Below are 27,229 nucleotides of genomic sequence, written 5' to 3'. Positions count from 1 at the left end.
ACCTAATCTGGGGATGCATATTATACACTAGTAGAAAATACAGGTAAGTTATGACTGACCTCCACATGGGTCATACCAAATGTATCAAATCTCCGTATTTAAATATGTCTGTTTCTCTATAGAAGAACTGTTCTTGCGTGATTGTTATCCCTGTCCATTTCCTATTAACACAAAGATAAGATAGGCAACTCCTGTCTTTGTAGTAAGAAAGGATATACCAAACATAAATGTTTAACCCCTTAATGACCGGTGATGCAAAAAGAATCAGTTAACGACCAATGTCGTGCCTGGCATGTCATGGCATTAAACAGGCTTGGAAAGCGATCTAAGATTGCTTTCTTCAATTAAACGGTGTTGCTGTAATGCCTTGATGTTGAGGTATTCAGCCACACTCTACGAGCCCCATGTGGCCCCTCCCTCAGGAATCTACGGCCGCCATACAGTGTAGACGCCTGATTTAAAAGACCTTAGGAGGCAGTCAATGATCGCCTCCTAAGGTTAAACCGTATCACTGTGTGGACTCACCCCAGGACGCGCTGTGAGAGCAGTCACATGCGCCACTTGCAAGATAGTGGCATCCTTTACAAAATAAGTTATTGAGAGGGTCTTTCTAGACCCTGCAGAGAACTCTGGGCTCCCCTTGCATTTTGAATACAGGTATGATAAAAATGAAATCTAAAGAAAGCTCTTCTTTGGAAAAGAGAGAAAAAAACCCAATATATACCCTGTGCGGATACACTAAATGGGAGAGGTAAAAATTACAGCTGAACACGAGGACCACAAAAGTGTTAAAACTAAGAATGCAAATGCAAACATATATCTGTTGGAAAATCTTCAAAGGGAAAGAAAGGACTACAGTTCTGTCTAGAGCTCAGGCCAACAGTAGGCATCTGTGTTATTTCCAGGTTTTGGATAAAAGGCTTTAAAAAAAAAAACACAAAAAAAACCCTTTATTGGTAACCTTCACATTTCCCGATGCCTTCAAAACAAATGGGCAGAAATAGGTTCCTTATTGAATAGGGAACTTTACAGATCTCTGGTCAACCCTCATCTAGATAATTGTGTACAATTCTGGAGACCCCATTTCTAGAAGGATATGGACATTTTGGAAAGAGTTCAAAGGAGGGCTAGTAAAGTGGTGAAAGGGTTGCAGGTTAACAACTATAAGGAAAGGCTAAAGGATTGCAATATTTATAGCTTGGAAGTGAAGGAGCAGATGTGATATACAGAATGAAATGTTTATTTCAAAGGATGGGAAATGTTAGAACAGCTCATAATCGAATAATTAGAGGGTTCGAGGTAATGTAAGCATGTTCCAATTTACTGAGAAGGTGGTAGAGCGGAAGTGATAAAGGCTGAACTTGTAAGAGGCTTCAAACACGCATGGGATAGGCATATGGCTATTTAGACCCGAGTCCATAATTTTGTCCAGAAACCCCTGACGTAGCCAAATCATGGGCTGCTGCCTATGCAGGACGACTTGCGTGTGTAGGAAGAGATCATTAAGGACTCAGCAAGTGTATCCCAAAGATAACTAAAGAGTTGAAGATAAGTATTCCTGCCAAGATCAGCAGGATCAAAACACTATGGGATCCAGGAAGGTCCTAGTATTTTCTGCTGTAATGCCATTAATATACATTTACCATCTTATGACACTGCTGCATTTGTAGTCACTGAGCGCTTTGGTATGACCCATTCTACTATCAGTGTTTGTCTATGGCGATGGCTGCCTATGTCAGCAATGAGTTATATAGGTTGTCGATAATCACACTAAATATTCCCTGTAGTGGGCAAGATTTAAAATTTTTAGTAAAGGATATATATGCGCTTTAAGTCACACACAGCCACTTTTACCATTTGAGTGATGGGGGGTGGGGTAGTTTTTCATTATTTAGCCATAGTAATAATTTAGATAACCACTTTATAAACAGCTTACATGTAACCTTGGGGTATATGTATGTGTTCTAACTATTATTCCCCCATATATACCAAGCTAAATCATAAACGTATCAACTATTTAAAAACAAAAAAAATGCGCACACATCCATCCTGTGTCGGTGTCGCACTAATGCAAGAATGATGCAGATAAAGCATACATAAAAAGTTGGTAAATTCCATAATAACTTTAAGAAACAAAGTAATATATACATAAGATACACTTTTCCAGTCTTATGGCATTACTTTTGCATCACCAGCTTTTTAGATGAGGGAGATGGGAGTTGATGATAAACGCTTCGCCTGTTCTTGTTTATCAAAATATTTGTGTATATTTGTTCTTTTTTATGGGGAAGGGGGTTTGACATGGAGACACCTATGACATCACAGAGAATGAACCCTGCATGTTAACTATCTGACACAATGGATAAGCTGGCAACCTACTAGCACATTTATTTTCCACAGTTTGCGGTGGCGTACTTTTATCTCACACTGGCAAACAGATCAATTAGCAGCTTTCTCTTCGCTATTACAGGAAACTCGCATAAGCTTTTCCTCTTTAAAGCAGAAGTCCCACCAGACTTTTTTTTTCATTTACTAGTATCAGATTAAAAATACATTTCAAAGATATTTTACAGTCCTAGTCTTTGTGTAATGTAATGTTTTCAGGCAGTGGAGACATAAAGCCATGCGTATGCTTTCTAGCTCTATCTTAGCCTAGTCTACTAGATAAACCCCGACTCCTTTTCATGCTGCCAATAGTCCTTGTTTTAGTGTGACAATCTTAATTTTTGTGCTCTGTCCCCCTTTTGAAGGCAGTGGGTTTAATGAAAGTTTCCCTCTCAAATAGATTTTATCAAGTAACACATGGGCCTCCTGGTGAAGCAATTTCATGTTTTATTTGCATCACATCCCCCTGGTGATTAGTGAACCAAATCTCTTGACTACTGTGTCTACCTAATGAGCACCAGATGGCAGCACAATTGCACATCACGTATATGACTGCAAAGCCCTTTAATTCTACACAGCCTTTTTATTCCTTGGAGGTGGGGCTAATTACAGATTTACTAACTAAACAAAGTAAAGGGGGCAAACTACTTAGGATGTTCTAAGTTTACAAAGACTTTTAGAACTTGCTATTTTTTGTGCGTCTTCTGGCTGCGGGTTTGCGACTGTGTGCCGATGTAGATGATTAATTTATTTTTATCTTGGTACAGAGGGACTTTGATAGCTTTCCCACAATTTGGTGCTGGTTTAATTTGTCTGTTAAACTAACTAAACGTGTAATCTCCAGGAGTGAATAAATTACCCCCCACAGTTTAAATTAAACACAAATTAAAGGGATTATTGGGTTGGGTTGCTTTAGGTGGGCCAGGCTTACTGATGTTGGCTCCTGCCACCAGGCTGAAGCTTTCAGCACACAAGCTTCCGAAAAACATATTTTTACCAATTGTTAAACTGAAATTTTTATGGCTAAGGGCCTCCACTAAGCCACTAACTGAGCCATGTTGAACAAATGGTGGCACAGCATAGGTTCCAACAAACAACTGTTAGATTGACCAAATGGAGTCACAATGACCCTAGAATGAAATCCAGGCACCCGCAGGCCTCTGACATAAATTTGGCATTCATGTCTCCACATCAGGAAAATGTGGAAATCATGGTACAGTAGCAAAATGAGAACCAGTGCCCTGTAAGAACATGGATGCTTGTCTAGAGTTTGCCAAAAAGCCTTCTGCTTCTCAAAATGCTTCCAAGAGAACAATGTTCTATGGGCACAGGAGACAAAAGCAGAGCTCATTGAGCAACATTTGTCCTGTTGGTTTTTTTTGCCAGACATAAATACTGCAACAGCAACATTATGACCTTCATACTAACAGTCAAGCATGGTGGTGTTAAGTGTCATGATTTGGGGATGCTTTGCATCAGGGCCTGGACAACAGAAAGTCAGGCCACTGACCCATCAGCTGATGATCCAAAACACACAAGCAACATCAGAGTAGCTTGCAAAGGAGAAATTGGAAAGTTTTGGAATGGTCTAGTCAATAACCAGACATAAATCTCATAAGATATTGGGGTAGGTATAAAAACAAGCAGATCATGCTTGAAACCCCACAAATGCCCTAGAGTTAGCAGTTTGAGTGGGTCAATATTCTCCCACAGCATTGTGAAAGGTTGATCAATAAGTACAGGAAGCATTTGCAAATATGCAACTATGAAGAAAACAAGGCAAGTGGCTTCTTTATACAACTGCATAAACATAATTTCCAGCCATTCTACATGTATCTGCTGTGGATGTGATGCTGCCTATTCAGATTTGGATATCTGTTTTGTGCCACCTTGTTTTACTTATTGTGCCTGATTCAGTTCTCAAGAGGAATATTTGAAAAGTTTCTGCTGTAGCTAACTGGCCTTTAACTGTGGGTCATCCTTAAATTTTTGTAGGTATTTAAAAATTTACCAAATAATTTACTAGCGACATTTCTACAGTTGTGTGACCTGTTTCTGCCACAACCTGTTCTGATGCTAATCACTGCATCTGGTCTCCTGAGGCACTGGTAGTCTCCAACAAGCTGAAATCCTTAAGACTCTCATATACTGTGGGCAGCCATAGTTTTACACAATTTTAAGATCTTTCAGGGCGCTAGGGTTCCAGTGGAATGTCATAGATTGGAAATGGTAATTTACTTTAGGGTCATCAACGTGTTGGATATGTGGTTTGCAAGGACCAACCATGTTTTCCATACGTGGTGGTAGTGTAGATTCTCCTCTGTAGTGTAGTGCAAATGGATGCTAAGCTAATCGGCAGCCATCTGTTGCCTCCAGTCACATCAAATTCCACATGTTTAAATGTACACTTGAGACTTCTGTGAAAGACAGATGTCTCCTGTTTACACTTAAACGCTTAGGCTCCAAATTATAAAGGAATGCCCGATCATGTGACCAGGCTTTCACTTCAAGTAGGTGTCAATGCTCACACCCTCCAGAAGGTTACTGGAGGAGCTAGAACCTTGGGGGATTTCTGATTGCTCACCCTGCTGGCTGATCCCACACATTGCAATCAGCATGCAAGGCTATGGAGCCAACAAACTTCTTTTTTAAATGATATATGAATAATAAAAAAAATACACTATATAGTAAGGTCACGGTTATATATACAGAGGAATAATTATGAAAAAATGATTTATTCCTATTGCCCTATCACTACAAGTATCGACCCCCATCCCATCCCTTCACTGTCCCCAAACCCCTTAAGCTAGTAGCATTAAAAATAGTACACTAAAGGGTAATTGTAAAGTGATGGTTGTGCAAAAACTACCTATGTGGGGTATTACTGAAGTCAGGGGATGTTGCTGATCATAACGTGTGTCATCATTTAGCAGTGGCACCTAATGTTTAAAATAAATATTTTAGTATATTTTGTTTTACATACTAGCACTCATAGTTATTCTTTTCTTATGTGTTTCTACAGTTTCAAAAGAAATCCCTAATTGTCCTGAAAAGGATGTCTAGTTTGTATGGGTACATCAAACATGCAAAAGAGAGATCTTGATTAAACCAACATATGATAAAAATGGAAAACGATATTTAATGTACAGTATTTAGTGTGCTAAAAATCCTCAGTACTGAAGGGGTTAAACCATATTCACAAATGTAAGCCACTTTTATTTTATAAATCTTTTTATTAATTATCAACAGGGAATGTTTACAGCATTTGGTGATATTTCCATATTGAGAAATAAAAGGTCACATTCATCGAAATTGTCTAGTGTCTGTTACAATCGATCAGATTTATATTGAAGAGAGAAAAGGTAAAGGTGTTAGCAAGCGGGTCGGCACTCCAGTAATGACTAGGCACCAAAACAGGTAACTTAGTTTGCCCACAGCAGGCCAATCTCATATCATAGTCAAAGAAAGAAGACCTTTATCGATGCAGTCCAGAACACATGTATGCCCTTGGTATGCATGAAAGGAGCTGGTGTTGCCTATTTGTGAGGACTAGGAAGAACGATGCAATCATCCTTGTGTCCCCGCCTTTTCCCTGTTAAGTAAGGACAAGAGTCATTTGACTCGAGTCAATGAGTGTCAGGAGGTCGACAATAGGGTTGGGATGGGGTGTTGTCCCTCCAGTAAGTGGTTTGAGAACCATTGTGTATACCGAAATGTCCAAAGTAGTATAGTTTGGGTAGGATGGTCCAAGGTATTAATATAGGAGAGCCAGTGTGTAAAGAAGGCTTCGGTGTGTATTTCCTTATGTAAGGCTGACTCAGTTCAGTCCATTCTAAAGATATAGTGGAACCTAGACAAAGCCATTTCCACAGTTGGAGGTGTGGAGTGTACAATACTACTTTTTTCCCAGTTGCTGATTAAATCAAGAGAAGAGTTTGTATCTTTGCACTGATCTGGCTAAGTTTATGTGGAAGGCACCAAAATAAGAACCTGGCATTTAAACGGGTGTGTAGACTTTTTATATCCACTGTAAGCCCTCATTTTAGGGAAGCATTTTGAAGCACATGTCTGTGTATGCACACTAAGATCTTCACTGCCTTGTTCATGACTTCTATCTGGGTGTCAGTATCAATGTCTGTGAAATCTGTTCTTCACGAGGCAATGCATCCCCCACTCCACAGTGGGTCGGAGAATTTGATGTAGAGAAGCTATTTAGTAGGGTATGAGATGGGCATCTAAGGCATTTGTTACATCTGACCTAAGTGTAGGCTAATGGGTCCTTTGATCCACAAACTCATGCAGGAAGGAGCCTCCATGTTGAAATGATGGAGTGTGTGGTAAGAGTAGGGAGTAAGATTATTGAGAATTTAGGCGCTTTCTCTTCCTAGCTAGGTGGACTGGGGCATATGTAAGAAGGCTGCGAGATGTATGTGAGGGACAAACTGTTGCTCCAGTGAGGCTGGGGCTTACACAATTTGCTACTACCCTATAGTTTGCCACTAAGTTATACAGTAAGGGAAAAAAATATTTGATCCCCTGCTAATTTTGTACGTTTGCCCACTGACAAAGACATGATCAGTCTATAATTTTAATGGTAGGTTTATTTAAACAGTGAGAGACAGGATAGCAACAAAAAAACAACGCATTTCAAATATATAATAAGATTGCATTTTACTCAGTGAAATAACTATTCTGCCCCTTTGCAAAACATGATATAGTACTTGGTGGCAAACCCCTGTTGGCAATCACAGAGGTCAGACATTTCTTGTAGTTGGCCACCAGGTTTGCTCACTCCATGACCTTAATGTGCTTCTTCTTGAGCCACTCCTTTGTTGCCTTTGCTGTGTGCTTTGGGTCATTGTCATGCTGAAATACCCATCCACAACCCATTTTCAATGCCATGGCTGAAGGGAAGAAGGTTCTCCCCAAGATTTGACTGTACATGGCCCCATCCATCGTCCCTTTGATGCGGTGAAGTTGTCCTGGCCCCTTAGCAGAAAAACACCCCCAAAGCATAATGTAGCCACCTCCATGTTTGAGGATGGGGATGGTGTTCTTGAGGTCATAGGCAGCATTCCTCCACCTCCAAACATGGCGAGTTGAGTTGATGCCAAATAGCTCGATTTTGGTCTCATCTCACAACACTTTCATCCAGTTCTCCTCATGATCATTGAAACTCCACGAGGTGAGACCTTGCATGGAGCCCCAGACCGAGGGAGATTGCCAGTTGTTTTGTGTTTCTTCCATTTGCGAATAATCGCACCAATTGTTGTCACCATCACACCAAGCTGCTTGGCGGTGGTCTAGTAGCCCATTCCAGCCTTGGTGGAGAGTTTGGAATCTGATTGATTGCTTCTGTGGACAGGTGCGAATAGACAACCTCCACTCCCGGCACTTCTATAACGGAGCACCGGCATGATATAACCTTCCGGGGCCGGCAGTGGAGGTTGTCTACGCCTGTGCGATGGGCGCAGATACCAAAAATGGTAAATACATGTATTCCTGTTTATTAGGTAAAATACTGTCATACCATTCCACTAATGGAATGGTACACTAAGGGTGTGGCCTATCATCGGGTGCGGCCTATAATCGAGCCAATACGGTATATATATTGTAAGGTAGTTTGAACAGGGCCCTCATTACCTCTTGTTTCTGTAAGTCAAATTGTTATTATTATATTGCATTCCTTGTTATGCCCTGTTTACCATTAGTACAGGGCTGTGGAATACGATGGCGCTATATAAAATAACTAATAATAGTAATTATATATATATATATAGCACAATTGTAAAAACGCACAGTTGTTTTTACTGGACAAAGATTTGTTTCTGGTACATAACCACTCTAGGTTATTTTTCTGAAAATATTCCTGCCTTGGCCCCTGCTATGTTTACCCTGCTGATTACAATGGCCACTACTTATTTACTATTTGGAGGGCTTCACCCAGACAGCAGGCCAAGGCTTACAATAGTTTATCTAACCTATGAGTCAGTGCTTCACTGCACGCTCCCAATAAAAAATACAAAGGTCTGCAACAGGCTACGCATTCCTGATGGAATAAGCCAAATGGCAAATGATTTAAGTAAAGTAGAACAATGGTGGAGATCGTGGCAGGTGCTCTTTAATGTTGATAAATGCAAACGCAAAATATAGTATTAGGGTATTGTGCTGTCTGTGACAACAGAAAGGGACTTGGGAGTGATTGTTTCTAAGGGCTTTAAGATAGGCAAGCAGGCAATGCAAAAAAGCATTGGGAAAGGCAGACAGGCTGCTGGGCTGGATAGCTAGTGGCAATGACAGCAAAATGAAATTGTGGTTATACCAGTTTTTAGTTTAAATTAGACTAGATGGGCCAAAAGTTTCTCATCCACCATCAAACTCTATGTTTCCAGAGAACCCTAATTCATGAATACAGAGCCATTCATGACAATGCCCCCACGTTGTCTACTCTCATCACAAAACTTTCTCCCATTAAACTTTCTGCTTCTTTTCGGTCATGCTATTGTTCCCCCCCTTTTCACGGGTAGACTGTACACATACAAAGAGGTCTCTTTACTCTGTTTCAATTTGTCATACCCATGTACTGCCTAAAAGTATTTGTACATGTATGTGCACACCTTTGTTTTAGGGGGTGTGGTTGGTCCCAATACTTGACCATGTGACCTCTAAATTATTTATGTTACTGAAAAAAATATTTATTTAGAAGAATAATGTATTTTATTTATGCAATTTAATTTGCTGTTTCTATCTACCAGTGCTCTTCCCGGAGTCTCCGGTAGAGGGTTCCAAGGTATGCCTATCCCAGGCATGTTTAAATTACCTCACTGTATTAGCTTCTACCACTTGGAAGGCTATTCCCTGTATCTACCACCTGCTACAACTGTAATTCACCTTTACAATACATTGTTAAATTGGTAAGAGATCTTGAAAGCCTATTGAATAGTGCACTATTCAAGGCCAAGGAAGGTCAGCCCTCCTTGCACCTTTCGCAATGTTTAGTGAAGTAGGTAAGATGAAACCACAATTCACCTTTCAGCTCCCACCTTAGTCAATAAACCTTGATATTGCCAGAAACGTGTACACCCCAAAAGAATAGATTATTTAATGATACCATGCAAATAGGTATCAGAGGATGGCTTACCTGCTTACGTTTTTTTTTATTGTAAGATGAACACCTGTATTCTTTAAGTACAATTCTAAACAAATCCATATATTATTTGTATTTAGTGCAATACAGTGAAACAATAATTATATGACTCCCCGGTGTATGTAATGTTCCAAGAAGGTGCATTTTAAATATGGGGTGGGGTCTTTAGCATTTGTCCTATCACAATAAGGGGGACAAAATTAAAGGTAGGATTGAGCATGCGATAGGTTTGGCTGAAGTTGGTGGGTGTTATCAGCATCTCATTTAATGCCAATTTACGCAATGGACGTTGTTTATCTGAAATTCCAAGTTCAAATGTTTAAAATACAAAACTAATATGGGTTCCTGAAAAGTGGCATCTGATCTGCTGCTCCAGCACGCGGCCAGTAGATGGATATGCCCGACTATATACTACATGACAAAAAAAAAGTAGCGCATGGCCGTGTGTAATTGGCCATCTTTGGCACTGAGGTGCCAGGGCCGCCTCGTCATCGCTAGTCCAGCCCTGGGCCGTTCTTACCTTGTTTCTGTAAGTCGAATTGTTATCGTCCGCTTATTCATTGTACAGCTCTGTGGAATATGTTGGCGCTATATAAAAATAATAATAATAATCTATCATACCAAACAAAAGATATACTGCAGGGTTTCATTAAAATCAGTCCCCCTGAGAGTCTCTAGTTCCCTGGTGCTGCAGTGTAACCCTAAAGGCCTAGTACCTTGCTCCAAAGACATTTACATGATTTTCCCCGCGTTTTCAGAGACCTAATACATCTTAGTATACACACATACTACTTGTCTTGAAGAAAAACATGTAATATATAATTTGATGTACAACTGAACAACGACCTGATGAAAATGTTTTGACATGAAGGTGTTAAGTGTTTCTGCCACACAAACCTAATAGCATCAGGGGTATCGTCTGGGTGTACAAATATGGCAACTCCACACACTTCACCTCAGGTGATAGGCAGCGGGTGTACCAAAATGGAGGGCGCACGGCGCTGTGTGTCCTAACACCACGCTGCTTTGTTTAAGTATGAGCTAAACCACTGACGGTCAGTCGGGGGAGGGGGAGTCGCGTGTGTACACGTGTGTTTAGCTATTGCTTCGCTCTGCCGCTACTGGCTACGCAACGCGAGATTACCAGCCGAAGGCGTAATGGATATGGCAAGATGGCGTTTACTTTGCATCCGCCCCAAAGAGTAGTACGCGCTGCCGTTGAATGTGCGTCGTGACGTCGGAGCTCTCGTTTCGATGTGTCGGGCGGGGCCTAGCAAAGCCTGGAGGCTGCGGTGAGACGGAAACTGAGGGGAGGCCGCTGGTAGCGGCGGAGCTGTGACAGGAGTGTGCGGTGCCGACGGGATGGTGGAAAAGGCCGGTGTCGGGAGAGACTCCATGGTGAGCGGTGCGAGACCTCTTGGACACACGGTGTGACTAGAGGAAAGAGCAGGGAGTTGGGAAGTGGGGAGGGGACGCTGGAGTGGATGTGTAGAGAGGGCATGTAGTGCAAACACACCCCATCCAAGCCCCTCGCTTCGGACGCCTCATACCGTGTTCTCAGAGGAAAGTTTTCTGTGAAGCAGTCGCGTGCTGGGGTTATAGGAAGCCGCTGTGTAACACGCCCCCGGCCGGTAAAGCGGTTTCGGTTATTTACTTCACTCCATGTGAAGCACTATTATATTATTTACACACAGTCCGGCTTCAGCATGTGTCGCTGGCTGGAAGGCGATCTGCTGCGCTTCTCGGGTCCCTCGTTTAATTCGATGTTTCTGGTGCTGTAGATTTTAATGATCCGATCGGTGGTGTAATCCCGTAGGGATCCCCGGTCATGTGCCAGATCCCACCCGCACCCGTTAAAGGATCACATCTCGCCATAGCATCCACCTTTTCTTGGGATCTCTTGGGGACACAAAACAAACCCTTACACCATGGATACTTTGCACCAGGGGTAGGCTAACCGGTTACACTCTTCCCATGCTGGTTTCATACATTATCATGGCTTCGGGCTCTATCATCATTCCTAAAGTAGATACAATCACTAGGTGCCTACATTTGCAGCCCCCTCCCATGTTTAAACTTGTAGCCACCATGGTGACTTGGGAAGGCTTGTGAGCAGACGTGTCCTGTGATCCAGCCCTTTTACCCCCCACCCCCCTTTTAGTTTTGTGTTTATTTTTTGCCACACAAGACATTGTAGCGTAATCACGTAAGGAGGTGCGAGAAACAATCAACGGCGTGGAAGTGAGAAGCCGGTAAATAGTGCTTACTGAAAAAACACAGGAACAAATTGGGCAAAGCCAGATGTCGTGTGATTATTAAACTACACCAAATGTCCTTTCCTGCTTATGTTCATTCATATTATAGAAAAGAAAGCACTCTTTTAAACACTTATATAAAACCTATAAAAAGTAAATAGAGGGTCCGTATGTAAATGTTTAATGATTACCCACATTTGTCATTATTAGGAATATAATGTATATTGTTTCGCAAACCAAGGATTGGTGGCATTAGTGTGCAAGGTCATTTATTACGATTAACCACATGTATATAGGATGTTGCTGGTATAAATGTATGCTTTGTTTCCTTTGGCAATTAAATGCCTTAAATATGCTTAAAAAATAATAAATGACTGTGAAATGTAAGGTATGCAATAATAATGTTTTTATTTAACCAATTATTATTTATTTTTTTTAGCCCTCATTAATCCCTGGTGGGTTAAATCCAGCGCTTTCTGGCAGTTCCCAGATGCTCCCCAAACAGGGCATGAAACTGGAGGCAGTGATGGAGCAACTGCAGAAGCAGCAACAGCAAGCAGCTCGTAGTATGCTGGAGCGCGAAAGACAGATCAGAGAAACGCATCGCCTCTATACACAGCAACTGGCAACGCAGCATGCCTTGAAGTCCATGCCCGGCCCGGCGGCAATCTCATCCAATCAAACGCGCCTTCCCACAGGTCCCCCTCAGAGCGCCAGCGAGCCAGATGAAGACGAGGAGATGGAAGATGATGAGAGTGACATGGGTGATTCCATTGAGGATGATGACGGCAGAACGGCACACGGTTCTGCTCTGGCACAGAAGTACCTGCAGGCTCAGCGAGAACAACAAGGGATTGGTGTGTCTAATCTGCAGGGGACTCCTAGTAAGCCACCTATGACTGTTAAAGAGGAACCTCCAGAGGAAAACTTCAGCCCTTCTCCTTCCAAACACCACAAGCAGAGTCTGGAAGAGCACATTAAACAGGTAAACATTAACCATGTATTTTTTATCCACATAGCATGTGTAACTAACTAGAAGTGTATCTCTGATCAAAAATGATACATTGGCATCTTGTACTGGGTAAAATTTAACGTGTACTGGTTTGGCCTATTTGGAAGAGGATACACAGTCAAATGTTATGTCCTGCAGATGTCTTTGTCTCTATGACCGCTTAGGAAAACGAGCTACATATAATACCACTTGGTGGGCTATGCTCTGCATTTTACAAAATTCAGTGCTTACGCACCGAATCCTGTGACGGAAAATGGCGGCCATACTTGTAGTCCATATAGTATGAAAACTGCTGGTAAGAGAACCAGGGTTATGTGTAAACATTTCACGATGCGTTTCTAAAAGTTTATATCTAACTTCCACATTTGTGGATAGCAATTCATTTTAAAAGAGAGAGCCAACAGTGTATTTTCTCATGTGCGAGATATATTGATATAGCGCGTTTTGAAGTAGAAGAGCTGGACAACCTTTATGAAGTTTTGTACCAGTATCTCTTGGCTCGTGCTTTACAGCCAGTACATAGGTGTTCTGCGTTGCCTTTCCTAGCAGGCTGTAGGACACTCATGGACGGTATGGGTCTGATCTGACACCCAAAGTGTTAGATGTAATTTTCTATATGTGTGTCAGTTTGTGTCTTGTACAAGAAAACTTAATGCCATTTGAGGCGCCAATACACAAGTGATTACAGTGGATCACATGTGAAGCAGTTAGGTTTTCTAATCTCCAAGAGTTCACAAGACTGGGTCAGCAAGCTTCTGGAATAGTAGGGGATCATGGGTAGGTGAGTTCCTACACTAAACTTAAAAAAACAATTGTAAAGTTACTTTTTATGCAAGTTTTTGCAACAATTGTTACATATTCCTTACCACAATATGACAATAAAATTATGTAGATGTATGGTCGGAGTTCCCTTTTAAACCACTTTGGCTCTACAAACGATATTGAAGGAGTGAATGTTTTTTATAACTGTACATTATTTATTCGAGGTATTGGCTTTCTGACCCTTGTTATTCAGAGTATTTATTTTATTGTATTACTCATTCATCTATACACTTTATTCTTCCCAGTCGATGGCATTTGTTATGAAGAACTATATTGCTTCCTATACATAAAATCTGATGTTGCACACAAACCAGTTCTGAGCAAAGTTAGAAGCTGGAAGGCTTTCAGTACGTGGCCCCTCACCAGTCCTGTTTTTCCATGTAAAGATTTACTCTGCTATACTAACATTATACAAATACAACGCTTCCCGTCCCCATAACACCCAAACCTTTTCATACGCTCTCAAGCTAACACGTCTTTGTCAATATTGAAACTATAAGTCACTTGGCAGTTGGTGTGATATACACTATAAGAATATTTAAAAAGACCTGCCTTTATATTACGTAGCTCTGCATTTATCATGCCAGGTTCAATATGAGTTATCATCGGAGAGCAAGCGCTATTCCTTTTTCTCCAGATGTTCATTTCCGTCAGCTTGTTAAGTCGTAAACGGTAAGCTACAAGACTGCTTGTTTACCAGGAATATTTATTATTCTATATACCCAACAATCCTGTAGAGTTGGCTTTGGTAAAGTCTTTTTGTTTAGGTTTCTGGTGTGTGAGTAGGACTTGCTCACTTACGATATGTAGAGTATGTCTAGGTGTGTGCATGTGTAATACATTACTACACACACACACACACACACACACACACACACGCACTGTAACCCTCGCATTCCTTAAGAGTGTAGGATAATGGTGGTCTGTACAGCTGGAAAGAGCCCCAGTATGTTTATCTACCTTACCACTGTGAAAAGGAAACTGCCCCCCTTCCAGCTCGGTGTAACTAGAAGGGGCATCATTATATAAATGCAGTCCTTTTGTCACCAGAGGAAGTGACCTGTCACCTCTATCGTAACACATTTCACTCAGCCATTGTATGGCAGAGACTAAACGGTAGTCTCTCTAATGGCATTTGGCCAAGGCATTGCGGTGAATTAGCTGCGGTTACTATACCTTGGATTTCTCAATATTTCATTTATTCTGGTTTGAGCAACGTTTATGTAACATAAGTAAGGTCTCGGAAATGTTTTGCTAACTTTCATTTTAAAGGTCACAACTTTTTTTAATCTATATTATTATTATTTAATTATTTTATTTTTTTTTAATACCGGGAATTATTTTTATGATGAGCTGTTCAGACATGCCGATGGGGTGTTGTAGGGCTAAATACTGCACTGATGGGGTATTGTAGGGCTAAATACTGCACTGTGCCTTTCAGCGGCTGGAATAATGTTAATGAGAATGGCCTGCGTTGGGCAATAAATGTAATTTGTGATGCATTTAGAATGATTTCTTTACCTTGCTGCTTTTTGGCTGATTTAAACATTCCTTTTTTTACCCGTTGAGATTTATCACGGTAGTTTGTAAACATGCTGAAGTCCGAATAGCCTGTTGATATGTTGGGTTAATGATGTGGGGATAATGCTTTGTAAACCAACTATTTTAACTCCTCCTCTATCACAAGCTGCCACATGTTGGGTATGCAACCCCCCTACCTCATTAAACCGATTGAAAGACCAGTTTAGCCTGACCAACTCGCCATTGTATCACATTGTTGCTGGAATCAGGTTCTGCTGCTAATGGGACCTCCCGTCAAACCCCTTTCAGGAATCTCTTTACATGGATTCTGGCAACTAGAGCTGTGATCTCTTATTAAGTTATCTGCGCGGAAATATTATATTTAAATACTGATTTATGGGGAGTTTTTAGGATACGTGGAGATAAAATCAAATATTTTGCTGACCTTTTCACAAGGATACTTTACGCATGCTTTTTTTGGTATTTTAAACGGTGTTCGTTTTAATTTAGTTTTGATCAATCAAAATTATTGAAAACCACTCCGTTACTCTTAGTGGAGTATGTTCTGATCAGACTTCTACCCAGGTCCATTTGTAGTCATACAAGGAATCTGGGCAAGACTGTGCACAGAACTTGCTACCAGCATTGACTGATGCTGACCCCTCTTACCTCCATGCAGTGCACCGGTATTGCACATGCACGCAGGTAAGAGGGAGAACAGATTTAACAAGTATTTTTAAAGGACGGGTCCCGTGGGCCCCTTAGGACACACTAGAGTTTTGCATTAATGATAGTACTTCTTTAATATTTTGAAAATAATATTTAATAAGTCTCCTAGACTGTAATTTGTATCTAGCATTGGCTTTGCTTCCTCCCTTTGTCAGGTGTAAGTGGAGATCTCATTGTGCTGCTTTGTGCTATACGTTAAGTTGGGGAAATATTCCTTCTTATGCTCTCCCTGGACCGCCATCCCCCCCCCAGCAGAACACCTATCCTCTTCTGTTTCATGGACTAAATTGGCTGCGTTTCTGTTCACATTCGCCATAGTACAGCACTTATGTTAGGACTTTGTCATTGATAATTGGTTTACATCAAAGTAATCTGTGTGCACAATGCGTTGGGAATTAACAGGTAAGGATATAAATAGCAGGTGCTTGTAAAATAGATTAACTAGGAGTCACATTGGTTACACGATCATTAAAATATGACCCCCTACGAATGACTGCAGCTCTGTATTACCACTGCAGCTCATTTGGTAACCTGTCCACTATGGCGCTGACCAATTGGAACGTGTTCTGGAGAAAGTTTGGACGCATCGAGTGTTCATTTAGGTACCATGCTGCAGAATTGTGTACTATACGGGACTTTTGCTTCATACGGCACGGTGAAAACCTCCTTCCTTTAGCTGATCTCCGAAGCCGCTCCTCGGCAGAATAACATATCTTTATAAAAGTTGTTCTTCGGTAACCTTTGCAAGTGCGTAAGGCAGCTTGTTGGTCATGTTGCGTGAAAGGTCTGCAGTTTGTTACCTTTTAAAAAAAATGTTAAGCCCTCCGCAGCCTGACGAAGTTTTGTTTTTGTAAAATAGATCTGTTCTTTAACTTGCCAGGCTGATAATTGCATGTGATGTAATCAGCTTTTTTCCTCTTATATAAGAGTTCTTCTTTGGAGACGTATTGATGCCTTTCACGCTGTGTTTTTGATGTTTTATAATTGACCTGTCTGGTGACATTATTCGAAACTACCTTTTGATAAATTGCCGGTCTGGTGTGCAAGCTGTGGCCCATAAACATGTGTCTGCACCCACATAGTCTGTACAGATGTAGCTTTTGTAGACTAGGTATTCACAAAGGAACAGTTCAGTTTTAATGTATGTCCCTGCGTCGGCACGATTGCTTAATCTTGGTTTAATGAGTGACCTGTTTGATAAAGCCATCCATGCTGATGCAGGGGTTTGTCTGGGGTAGATATATGCACGCTGCACTATGGTACCTCGAGGATCAGAGGTTGTGAAACGCGTTGCGGGTTCAGTAAAGTGAGAAGTAGTCTTCATGTCATTGCTCTCGTGATCTGTGTATTTAGTACGGTGACGCTCAGACTTCCCAGAACTCAAGCAGACGCTACCGATTGCCGTACACGGACTTCAGTAAGCTACGGGAGCAACTAGGAAACAGCAGCTTGTTTCGTGTTACAAAATCAGAATTGCCGCCTTTTTCGAATGTTCAATAATTAAAGCTGTATTCCAAAATATTTGCTAAAGCAGAAATTCCTGATTAAAAGAACAGTCCTAGCAGTAAGTTTTATATAAATGTATATATTTAATAAGGCATCCTGCATGGCACTGCCCGTATCAGCTATATGGCATATTTAGCAGGCTGAAGTAATGGCATGGACCGTTCGGTGCATTAATGAGCGCCTTTGCTTGAAGAGAAGCCATTGTGAGTCCCCAAGTGCAGCAGATCAGAAGAAAGCAATCGGTATACGAGTAAAATCCAGATTGTTCCACTGAAAGGAATTGACGAAGCAAACTGTTTTTCCTTTGATGCCAGGAAAAAACGGTTATTGCTGTCTCTTTAAGAGCCCCCCAGGAGTCTGGCCTTGTTGCTAATCAGCGACCTCGGCCTATTTACTAATGTTGGAGGAGCTCTTATGTATATTTTTACTGGTGCGTTCTAAATAGCTGCTGCACGTTGGTTTGGGAGCGGTTAGAGCTGGGCAAACATGTCTTGAATTATGACAGCAGTATGAAGTTGTCTGTCGTTGTATCTGTATATTTCTTTGTCTCTGGTAGGAGGGCAGACAATTGTAGGACATGTGAGGGAACAAAGGGGCTCCGCTGACCTCTAACCCTACCTCCTGAAAAGACTGATTAGCTCCATTCATTAAGTGGGCTGGGCTGACATAGATGTGCATCAGGTCCTTAGACAAAGGCCTAGCTGGCAGCGTGGAAAACATTGCAAATTTCCATTAACGTGTTCTCCCTGATCATGTAAGCGCCTGATTTTTGGAACTCACAAAGTGCACAGACCTTAAATTATAAACAGTGTTTGGCTACTAGGTAATTTCACGTTTTCTTTACGTGGATAAAACTGAGCCTTTAGTGAAACAACCCACAGTCATGTTTACAGGAAAAAGGACCTTGTAAAATGAAATCTTAATTTGGTGTGCTGTGTACAGCCATTAGGGAACTTGTTTGTGTTACTCAGCTGGAAAATACTTCAGTCCTTGTGCCATTTTGTAGTAGAAATTAACCTAAACTTTAAAATGTGCTCTTCCTGCTTTTGGCTGTTTGTAGAGTACCAACTGGGTGATTTAATTCCCCCTTGAAGCGAATGGTAGCTGAACTGGTAGCAGAACCGTGTGATGTTTAGCAAATGGCAACCACCCCCGTTTCCATTGCGCATGGGTTTGCCTCTGAACACCTTTCTGTATGCCATTTGTTGGAAAGGGACTTAGATTCCATTAGTATAGAAAGGATGCTAATTAAGGCCAGGGTTTCATTTTTGATCAGTGATACTCAACTTTGGAGTCTGGTCAATAAAGAGTGAGTTTACAGGTAAGCCAGATGTTTGAAATCCTAGATATGGCAATTGTCACGGGCAAACATGTGTGATCTTGTCCGGTGAGAGAGGCTAACCTGGCTTTGAAGAATTTACACTAAAATTAGTGAGAAGAGTTTTAGGAAAGCTCAAATTATGTATGAATTGTACAGGGCTAACTTAGCCTCCTTATGGTCTTCACAATGTGTATTGATAGTTTACAGTACATTTAAGCTCCCTGTGTAGATAATGAAAAGAGGAGAGTGTTAGAATCTAAGCAATTGATTTTATGTCCTGTTTGGAGAGCAGTTTTATAAAAAGTACAAAAGGGTATGCTTTTTCCTTCCAGTCCTGTTGCTTGCTTACCTATTGACACTAAACCTTTTCCTTAATGGGCCGTATAATTCTACAGGAGTGGGGGAGGGAGATCAGCAGACATCTGAGATCTACTTTAAGATGATAGACCAGGTGGTTTGGTGGTAATCCTTGCTGTGTTCCTCTTTTAATTGCTATTAATGTCTTCCACACCTAGCAATGGGGGTGGTGGGGGTGGAATAGGACTTCAACTACTGCTTCTGGATTTTTGGCTGTAAATGAACTTCCCTTTACTGGTTGACGGCACCCAAGTTTGAAACTCAATGTTAAATCCTTTAAGAGGGCAGCATTAATTGTGCCATTGAAGAGCGCACACATGGTAGCTGGCTTAAATGAAATGATAAACAGTTACAATTTGTTTTATTTCTGTTGTGCCTTTAACATATTTGTGTCCCCTTTGATTTGTATTAGATTAATATATACCAGTCACACATCTGGAAATGCTGATGGTTACTCGGTTTCTTCTGTACTTTATTGGTTCGTAGTCTTTTGCAGTGACCTCTGAGGTCTACTAGAGATAAAGCTGCAGTGGAATGGCGCATTCAACAAATACAACATTAGCTGAGTGTCTCCAATTTTCCACAACTTGAACCAATTTGAAACCCCGCTGATTTCCAGCTCTGCTTAATAGCGAAACGTTGGAACAACTTGCAGCGCTTTAAGTTTGGAAGACGCATAATGCTTCGCTGAGATCCTTTGTGGAGATTGAGGCCACTTTACCCAGAGGAAGGGTCATGTAGGCCCCTAAAATTTTAGTGAATGACCAGAGATTAAATGTCTTATCTCAGGGCTATTCTAGGGCCGACTTTATCTTTCTGTTATAACCTGTTTTAAGTCATCGAAACAGCTCTAATTACAAGTGTCGGATTACAGTATGTGATGACTAAATAACTATGTACCTTATAAAGGGATTCCAAGCAGAATGTTTGATTTATTAGTGTTATAGAATGTCTCGTTCCAGACACTGGACATTGATAGGCATAAGAAGTAGTAAACATTTACAGGAATTACAAATGGCTTGCTTCTGTGCAACGTAATTAGGTTTAGAGCCGTATATGGAATGTAAGGGCCGCTTTTTCCGTCTCCCTCAGGCAGTAAACAAATCCTAGAGATTGGCCCTGCTATACCCCTTCCCCCTCTCATTCCTTACCAGGCTAATAAAACATGTTTGTTAATGGCTTGCAGTCCATTGAATGTGACTTTAGCTAAAAGGGGATTATAGGATGCAATTTAGTGCTGATCCCTTCCCAAGCCCAGCAGCATCTCAAGGATATAATGAGGATCCTAATTTAATAGCTCTTAAAGAGCTTCTAAAGGTTTACATCCAGATGAGTTTTCCTGATAACTCCTTTTCAGGTGCCATTATTTGAATTGTGTCCAGCTGATCATTAATAAAATAACGGCCTCTTGCATCACAGCCGATAACCATATTCATGCCAAAAAGTTATATATGGCTTTGCTGGCTAGGTAACATCCTTACGCAGCATGGTCTGTTGTTTTTTGGGGCAACAAATAAAATAAAAATGTTATATTAATTTCACAAACTTCTAGCATGAGCTTTTTGTGTGTATTTACATATTTTTTCTAATGTTAAGCCTGTGATTTGTGACCTCTTTACCAAAGCCATTCGTCTGTCGGTTCTAATTTTGTCATACCGCTTTGAATATATGTATTGTGTGAAGATCTGAGTAATTTTTTATATAAATAAAAGAATAAACTTGATTTGTTAAAGCGTTAACCAATGCCCATCCCATTTTTATGAATAAGGTAACAATAAAGATCAGTGAGTGTAAAGGGGGTCTTGGCAAGATACACAGGAACAGGACTGGCATCAAGACTGATGAAACGTATTTTAATGTTACTACTCCCTTTGATTTTTTTATATGTTAAGTATATGATTATATTGTTGGCTGCCTTGCAGTATACGCCCTCCAGATGTTTTCTTGCATCTGTGTATAAAGTGTCATGTAAATGTGCTCATAGTCAAATAGCTGAGCACAAGAGGAAGTGTTGCATCTTGTGGATTGTAGTAATCGATCCTCGCTGCTAAGTGAATAGATGTTGGCAGCTCTGGTAGCTGTAATGATTCTGTCAATTTAAAGCAATTCCAGTGGGTTAAATGTCACGATGAGAGCAGGTACAAAGCAAGTAACTGGTTACTTCCATGTCAGTTACATTATATGCTGCTTCACCAGCAGTCTGCTTATTCAATAATAAAAGCTTATGCTTAAAGTTAAAATATCACTCACTCTGTGGCTGTTAATAAGAGTTATGTGTATTCCGTTAACATGGAAGGCAAATCTTTGTACTCGGCTCTATTTTGCTTAGGTTTGGGATCGTTAGTGTTGCCCTCATTCAGCAATAAGCTTCTCTACATCCGTTGCTCTACCTATATATAATTTTAATATATACTACCTCAAACTACTGGTGTAGCATTCACGTGTACCAGTGCAAAGTAATACTGACTGATGAAAAAAATGTAAAATATACTCCCCAAGGTCTGCAGCCCCCCCCCCCCCCAAAAAAAACTTCCTGTGTCCAGAACTGGGTATAAAAAAGAGGGGACACAATTAGTAGAACAAAGCAAATACAACAATAGTGCAGTGCTTCCAAAACGCAGCCATAATATGGCCACATACACGCACCCCAATCAGCACTGAGACTGGAGCCCATAGAGAGGTAGAGCCAAAACAAAAAACTAAGAGGGTCGTAAATAGTGGCATAAATTATGCCACTATTTACGACCCTCTTAGTTTTTTGTCTGCAAATTCTCTACTGTGTTTTAACCCCTGTATCGGAACATGTACTGGTCAGTTTTAAACTGTTTTTCACTTGCTTGGTCAGAAATGCTTTTGACTTGATAAAGGGAGGACTCCCGAAAGCTCGGCTATTATTTTAAATACTGTTAGTCCAATAAAAAAGGTATTACAAGATTCTGCAACTTTCAGTTTTTTTGCATTCTTATACACTGGACTAAATACGGCTATCCCAAACTGTTGTACCTTTAACACATTTGTGTCCCCTTTGATTTGTGTTAGATTAATATATACCAGTCACAATGGACTGTGATACTTCGTCACCTGTTGCACATTCCACTTGATATGGGGCATGGAAATCCTTTGTTCTCCCGACCCATCCCCAGTATCCCCTTCCATAGTCTGTTCCTGCTTATCCTTTCTAAAATCCAGCGCCTTTAAGTCCTTAAAACCCTAGAGCCCGGCCCTCTTCTACTTCTCTATCTGTATGTCACGTGTCTTCATTTTTTGTCAATTTGGACATTATTAGTTGTAATAATATTGTTCATTTTCACTTATTGTAATTGCATTACATAATCAGCAGGGATTTTGTATTCTGGGATTTTGGATTTGTTTTATAGAAACACACCAAGTTTTGTTGTTTAGGGGGATACACACACTGGAGGGCCACACACCCTTATTAATGTAATAGTGTAGTACCTGGGGGCCCAACAAAACCCTCAAAGCCCCTATCCTACTGACCAATCAAAGCCATAAGCTGCTAATTGAATGTTTATTTTAGCATTCCGGATAAGCCTTTTCCTCTTCTCGTTAAATGGCATTGTATGTTTTTCAAGCACAACTTTTAAAAGGGGTGTTTTTGCAAATGGACGCAATGTTGCTTCTTTACCAACTGTTACAGTAAATACATCTTCAGGAAAGATAACATACGAGTGTCTCTTTTTCTTTGACCTGCAAACAGTCTGTAGCTATTGTTTATTTTATACAGGAATCTTGTTCAATCAATCAACATACATTTTATGAAATATAAACTGGGATTAAATGTATTTATGGTACCAAGAAGCCTAATGTTTTTTATACAGCAACAGAAGCTAAAGGGAAATTGCCCCCTGTTGCTGTACGTTTCCACTGAGGATTCTAGACTTGTTGAGAAGTAGACGGGTGTCCATCATCCAGAACCTGAAATCGTTGTATTTATTGATTTCTTTTTTAATCCCTGGTATGTTCATATAACATAGTAGTTCATTTTAAAGGGGCAGTTTAATGTCCCTGACAGCCTCATCGAAGAAGACATATTAAAGTACTTTATAGAGTTTAAAAACAGGGAGAGGCTTCGGCTCCATTCTTTGCAACCAATTTGCTGCCTAAAGTTACAGGAAAGCACTACCATTTACCCATTATCTGCCCAAAGTCTTGCAGTAGAGGTCAGTGGTGTTTGCTCTATACGATACATCCTAGTGAGTTGACATGTTCGGCCCACCTTCCGCCCTCTTGTTTAGATAACACGCTTGTTACGTGTGCAAGAGGGGAAGCCGTGATCTCAACTGCCGGTCCACGAGGTCTAAATTATTTGTTTCCACCGAACCGCTACTCTCGCTTCATGAATCTGATTAGAGCAGCCATTAGGATGAGGCAGATGAGTTTAGGATTGTGCAGCGTGTAGTACCAGGTGGCTCTAAACTGTGCTGAACAATACTAAACACTGAAAATAAGGACACAGGAGGAACATTGCTTCTATATCATTCTCTCTCTTGTTTCTTCGTGAATTTGGTTTCCTTATAAAAGTTCTTTCCATGTGTTTTTTTTTTTTTAATACATCTTACTTGTCTAAAGGTCAATATCCAAATGTTCTTTGTGATCCCTAAACAACCCAGACCCTACACCGTTCTTCTTACATATTAACATCTGCTTGACATCACTCAATTTGTGACACAAAGCATGCATGATGAAGACAGTAAATTATATTTTTACCATTTTGTATCTTTCATTTTCATGTGTTGAGATACCCCAAGGCCATGCCATTTTATCTGTAAATTCAAATGCTGGAAATAACAGTATACCCTTTTTTGTTCTTTTTGTCACCTTATTATCACTGCAATATAAAGCTGAATACAAAGTGCCATGTTTGTGAAGTGTTTGCAGCATGTTGGCATGAGGGAATATAGTCATCTATGCTCTGATTACAGAGAAGAAATAATCACCATTTGAATGATGCAAGAAATAGAGCAATCTGTAGGGATTATTTGTATTTTGAAAGTAGTTGTGATTACTAATCAACAATATCACAACTCATGCTAAACATCTTATAAGAAAGGAGTTGTTAAAGTCAATTTTTATGTTACTGCCTTAAATCACTTTTTCTCTGATTGATATTCTTTTTCTCACCAGGAAAACTCTTCATGGAGCGAGGACCTTGATAGTCGGAGCAGAGAAGCATCAAGGGATTTTGCAAAGGTGCATAATGTTCTCTATCTTTCTTTATTGTTCAGTATTTCAGCGGGGTCTTACCTTCTTATCCTATAGACATAGTGTAAGGACTTTTAAAAGCAGAAATAATTAGTAAAACTATAACGCAGAAGGCTGGTTATATGGCTCCTCCAGTTGACCCCAATGAGGGCACATAAAGTCTTCCCTCTTATGATAAGTAGTCGCCTGGTCTGGAATCCCAGCAATTTCTTAGTCAATGCTGTTTTTGCTGCCTCTCGTGTGGGATGCCTCCATGTGCCAGGTGAGGTTTAGTCAAAATACAAAACCTCACTTTTGTCCCACGTTTCTAATCTTGAAAAATGTTTCTTTCTCAGTTGTATGAACTGGACAGTGACCCGAAACGAAAGGAGTTCTTGGATGATCTTTTTGTTTTCATGCAAAAAAAAGGTAGGTGGAGGGTAAATTCCTATTCAGGAGAGAAACAAAGGTTTTATGGCGCAACCAGATCACAAAACTTGAAAACGATTGTTTTTATTAGACTTCAAGACCACAATGATACTGAAATATGTCGTCTGCCAAACTTGTTTTGCCTTACAAGGTGTGTTATAGCCAAAAATCTATGTGCTTTTGGGACTGATGGTATGTCGGCTTTGAACCGAGTGCCTCTGGCTTGGGATAGACTTGGATTTCCTGGAGTCTGGGAAATGTAAACACTTGGCCATTTAATTTTGGCATTGTAGCTCATCACCAGGTCATGCTGATGGTTAAATAGAGAAGACTTGTATTTGTTTGTTGTGGAAATCACCACTGTGGCGTTACACAGTAGGCTGAAATTGCTGATTTGTCCTTAAGAGGAACTGAGCTTTTCATAGGTGCATAGCAGAGAGGTCTTCAGATCTTTTGTTCCTCTCAATCTAAATCTGTTCTATCACCGTTCACTACCCCCCATCAACAGCTCTTGAAATCTGATAAGCTTAGAAAGACCTGTCACTATCATTTATTGAGGAAGCTGTTTGCCTGGGGGAGGGGAGAGATACTAAAGCATTGGAAGGCTGGAGTGGGGTAGTTGAAGGAGGGGGTTGTAATCTGTCACTTAGAGTAAGATGAATGAGCCCATTAGCTTCTGGTGGAGTGTGATTTACATCTGAAGTTTGATTTCCTCCCCGCAAATGAAAGAATTAGGCACACAAACATTAGGTATTCAATAATAAAGTGAACGCAAATCCAGTCCATTTCAATTTATGGGTAGAATCCGTAGGTAAGATCGTCATCGATGGCATGTGGAAGTATATGGAATTGAGGCATTTGTCACTAGAGCTAATTTGACAGATTAAAACTGCAGTTGTACATTAATCTGGCCAGCTGCTGACGTTGTGAAGCTTCTGTGCTAACAGGGTGGCTTGTTCTATTTAATGCTACCTCTGTTATCCTGTCGGTAAAACATGGTAGAAATGGCTTGGCAGATATTGAACACCGTGACTCACTCCTTTCTTCTATGAAGTTTCCAAGAAACACAATTCCTAAATGAACACACTGTCTGATCATTGATCATTTTTTTTCACCAGCATAAGACAATAACCCCCCCCCCCCCCCCCCCGGAATATAACAGATGTTCGGTGGTAATCTAAGCAAGCAGGGCTCTTGACACCTTTTGCCCCTCTATTTCAGTATGTCAGAACTATCCACAACTTTTGCGCTATGGGAATCTGTCAGTGCTATGTAAATAAAACACTATTGTGTTACAGGTGGGAGTGTATATTTGTTGTTATGAAGCCTATTACTATAGAGTCGCATTTCAATGCCGTTCATTGTTGAGGATCTGTAAAATTGTACAGCACTGGAATATGGTGGTGCTATATAAAAATATTAATGCTAAAATGCGTCCTAACTGAAGAGATGGTGTGTCATATGGAAACTTCTGCGAATACATGTAGGACACCTGGTAGAATTTATAATGGGTTATTTAATGATCTGCTGTCCTGTGCAGCACCACCAACGAAGAATGCTTATTAAAGTACTTGTTCACTATCTCCTATCTATCTATCTATCTATCTATCTTTGTGGGTTCACAGTGCACCAGTTGCCCTCCTTGTATTGCTATCTTTAGGTATCGCATTCACTGATCCCCAGACATCCTCTGTGTAATGTAGCCATCTGACCCTAGTGACACTAATCACAGGGAGTGTCCTGTGACAGTCATCCATCACTGAGATGACAGCAGCTAATTCCTGTGATGAAGATGGGGAGGTATAGGTTGGGGGAGGGTCACATGGGACTCCATCCTATCTACTTATGTGTCCTTTATCATCATCAGACCTGGAGGAGATGGGGGAAGGGAAGGTGTGTGACAGTCACAGCTGTGCTTGGTAGTCACTAGGCCTCTGTGGCATGGTGCTGTTTGTGTACTCAACACTGGAATACAGGAATGACTTACAAGGTTGAGATCAAAATAACTGTAGTACATGACTTCACTTTTAGCAGTGCAATAAAACTGCACATGTACAGTCTTTTACAATCAAGGCCAGCTTTAAATGTCATGACAGCATTAAATTCATTGCTTTTGTAAATTGACTTACATTCCCAACATTTCTTGGTTACTCCATCTTCTCCATCCTCCTGTTTTACTCTGATAATTCACATACTACCTAAAGCCAGCTGGAGCTGTTCACCAGCGTCAGGTCTGTGATTGCTAGGTGGCAGATGAATGTTGCGGAGTTCTGCAGAGTTTGAAGCTGTTGCTGTAATCGGTACTTTTTGTACAGTTTTTATTTCTATTAGAGGTTTCCATAGCTGCTCTGCTTACAGCGACATACAATTTACAATAGAATTCAGTGCCGAACCGTTACCAAATTAGACCATGCTGTAATTAGTAATCAAAGCCAACGCTTTGTATTCCTCAGTTATTGTATGATGTCCACACTTGTCCCCGCTCTTCTTTCTAGCTTACATTTCTTATCTATATTTTATCATAATGAACTCTCCTATTCTGC

At 40.7% G+C, this 27,229-nt stretch overlaps 1 protein-coding gene across 1 annotated transcript in view; it reads left to right on the top strand.

The window, feature by feature from the left end:
* Positions 1-12,295: 12,295 nt before the first annotated feature.
* LOC149297700 (AT-rich interactive domain-containing protein 3B-like) overlaps positions 12,296-27,229 on the top strand; it is a 20,788-nt gene continuing 5,854 nt past the window's right edge. Inside the window, exons 1-4 of the mRNA XM_089488174.1 lie at positions 12,296-12,772; positions 15,740-15,847; positions 24,201-24,266; positions 24,614-24,686. Coding sequence (XP_089344300.1) covers positions 12,296-12,772; positions 15,740-15,847; positions 24,201-24,266; positions 24,614-24,686 — 724 coding nt within the window. The remainder of the gene's footprint in view (positions 12,773-15,739; positions 15,848-24,200; positions 24,267-24,613; positions 24,687-27,229) is intronic.

Source organism: Sceloporus occidentalis, unplaced genomic scaffold, assembly GCF_023333645.1.
Source record: "Sceloporus occidentalis isolate IW3139 unplaced genomic scaffold, rSceOcc1.0.p SCAF_37, whole genome shotgun sequence".
Lineage (NCBI taxonomy): Eukaryota > Metazoa > Chordata > Lepidosauria > Squamata > Phrynosomatidae > Sceloporus > Sceloporus occidentalis.
Note: the sequence above shows the minus strand (reverse complement) of the source record. Positions and strands in the feature narration are given on the sequence as shown.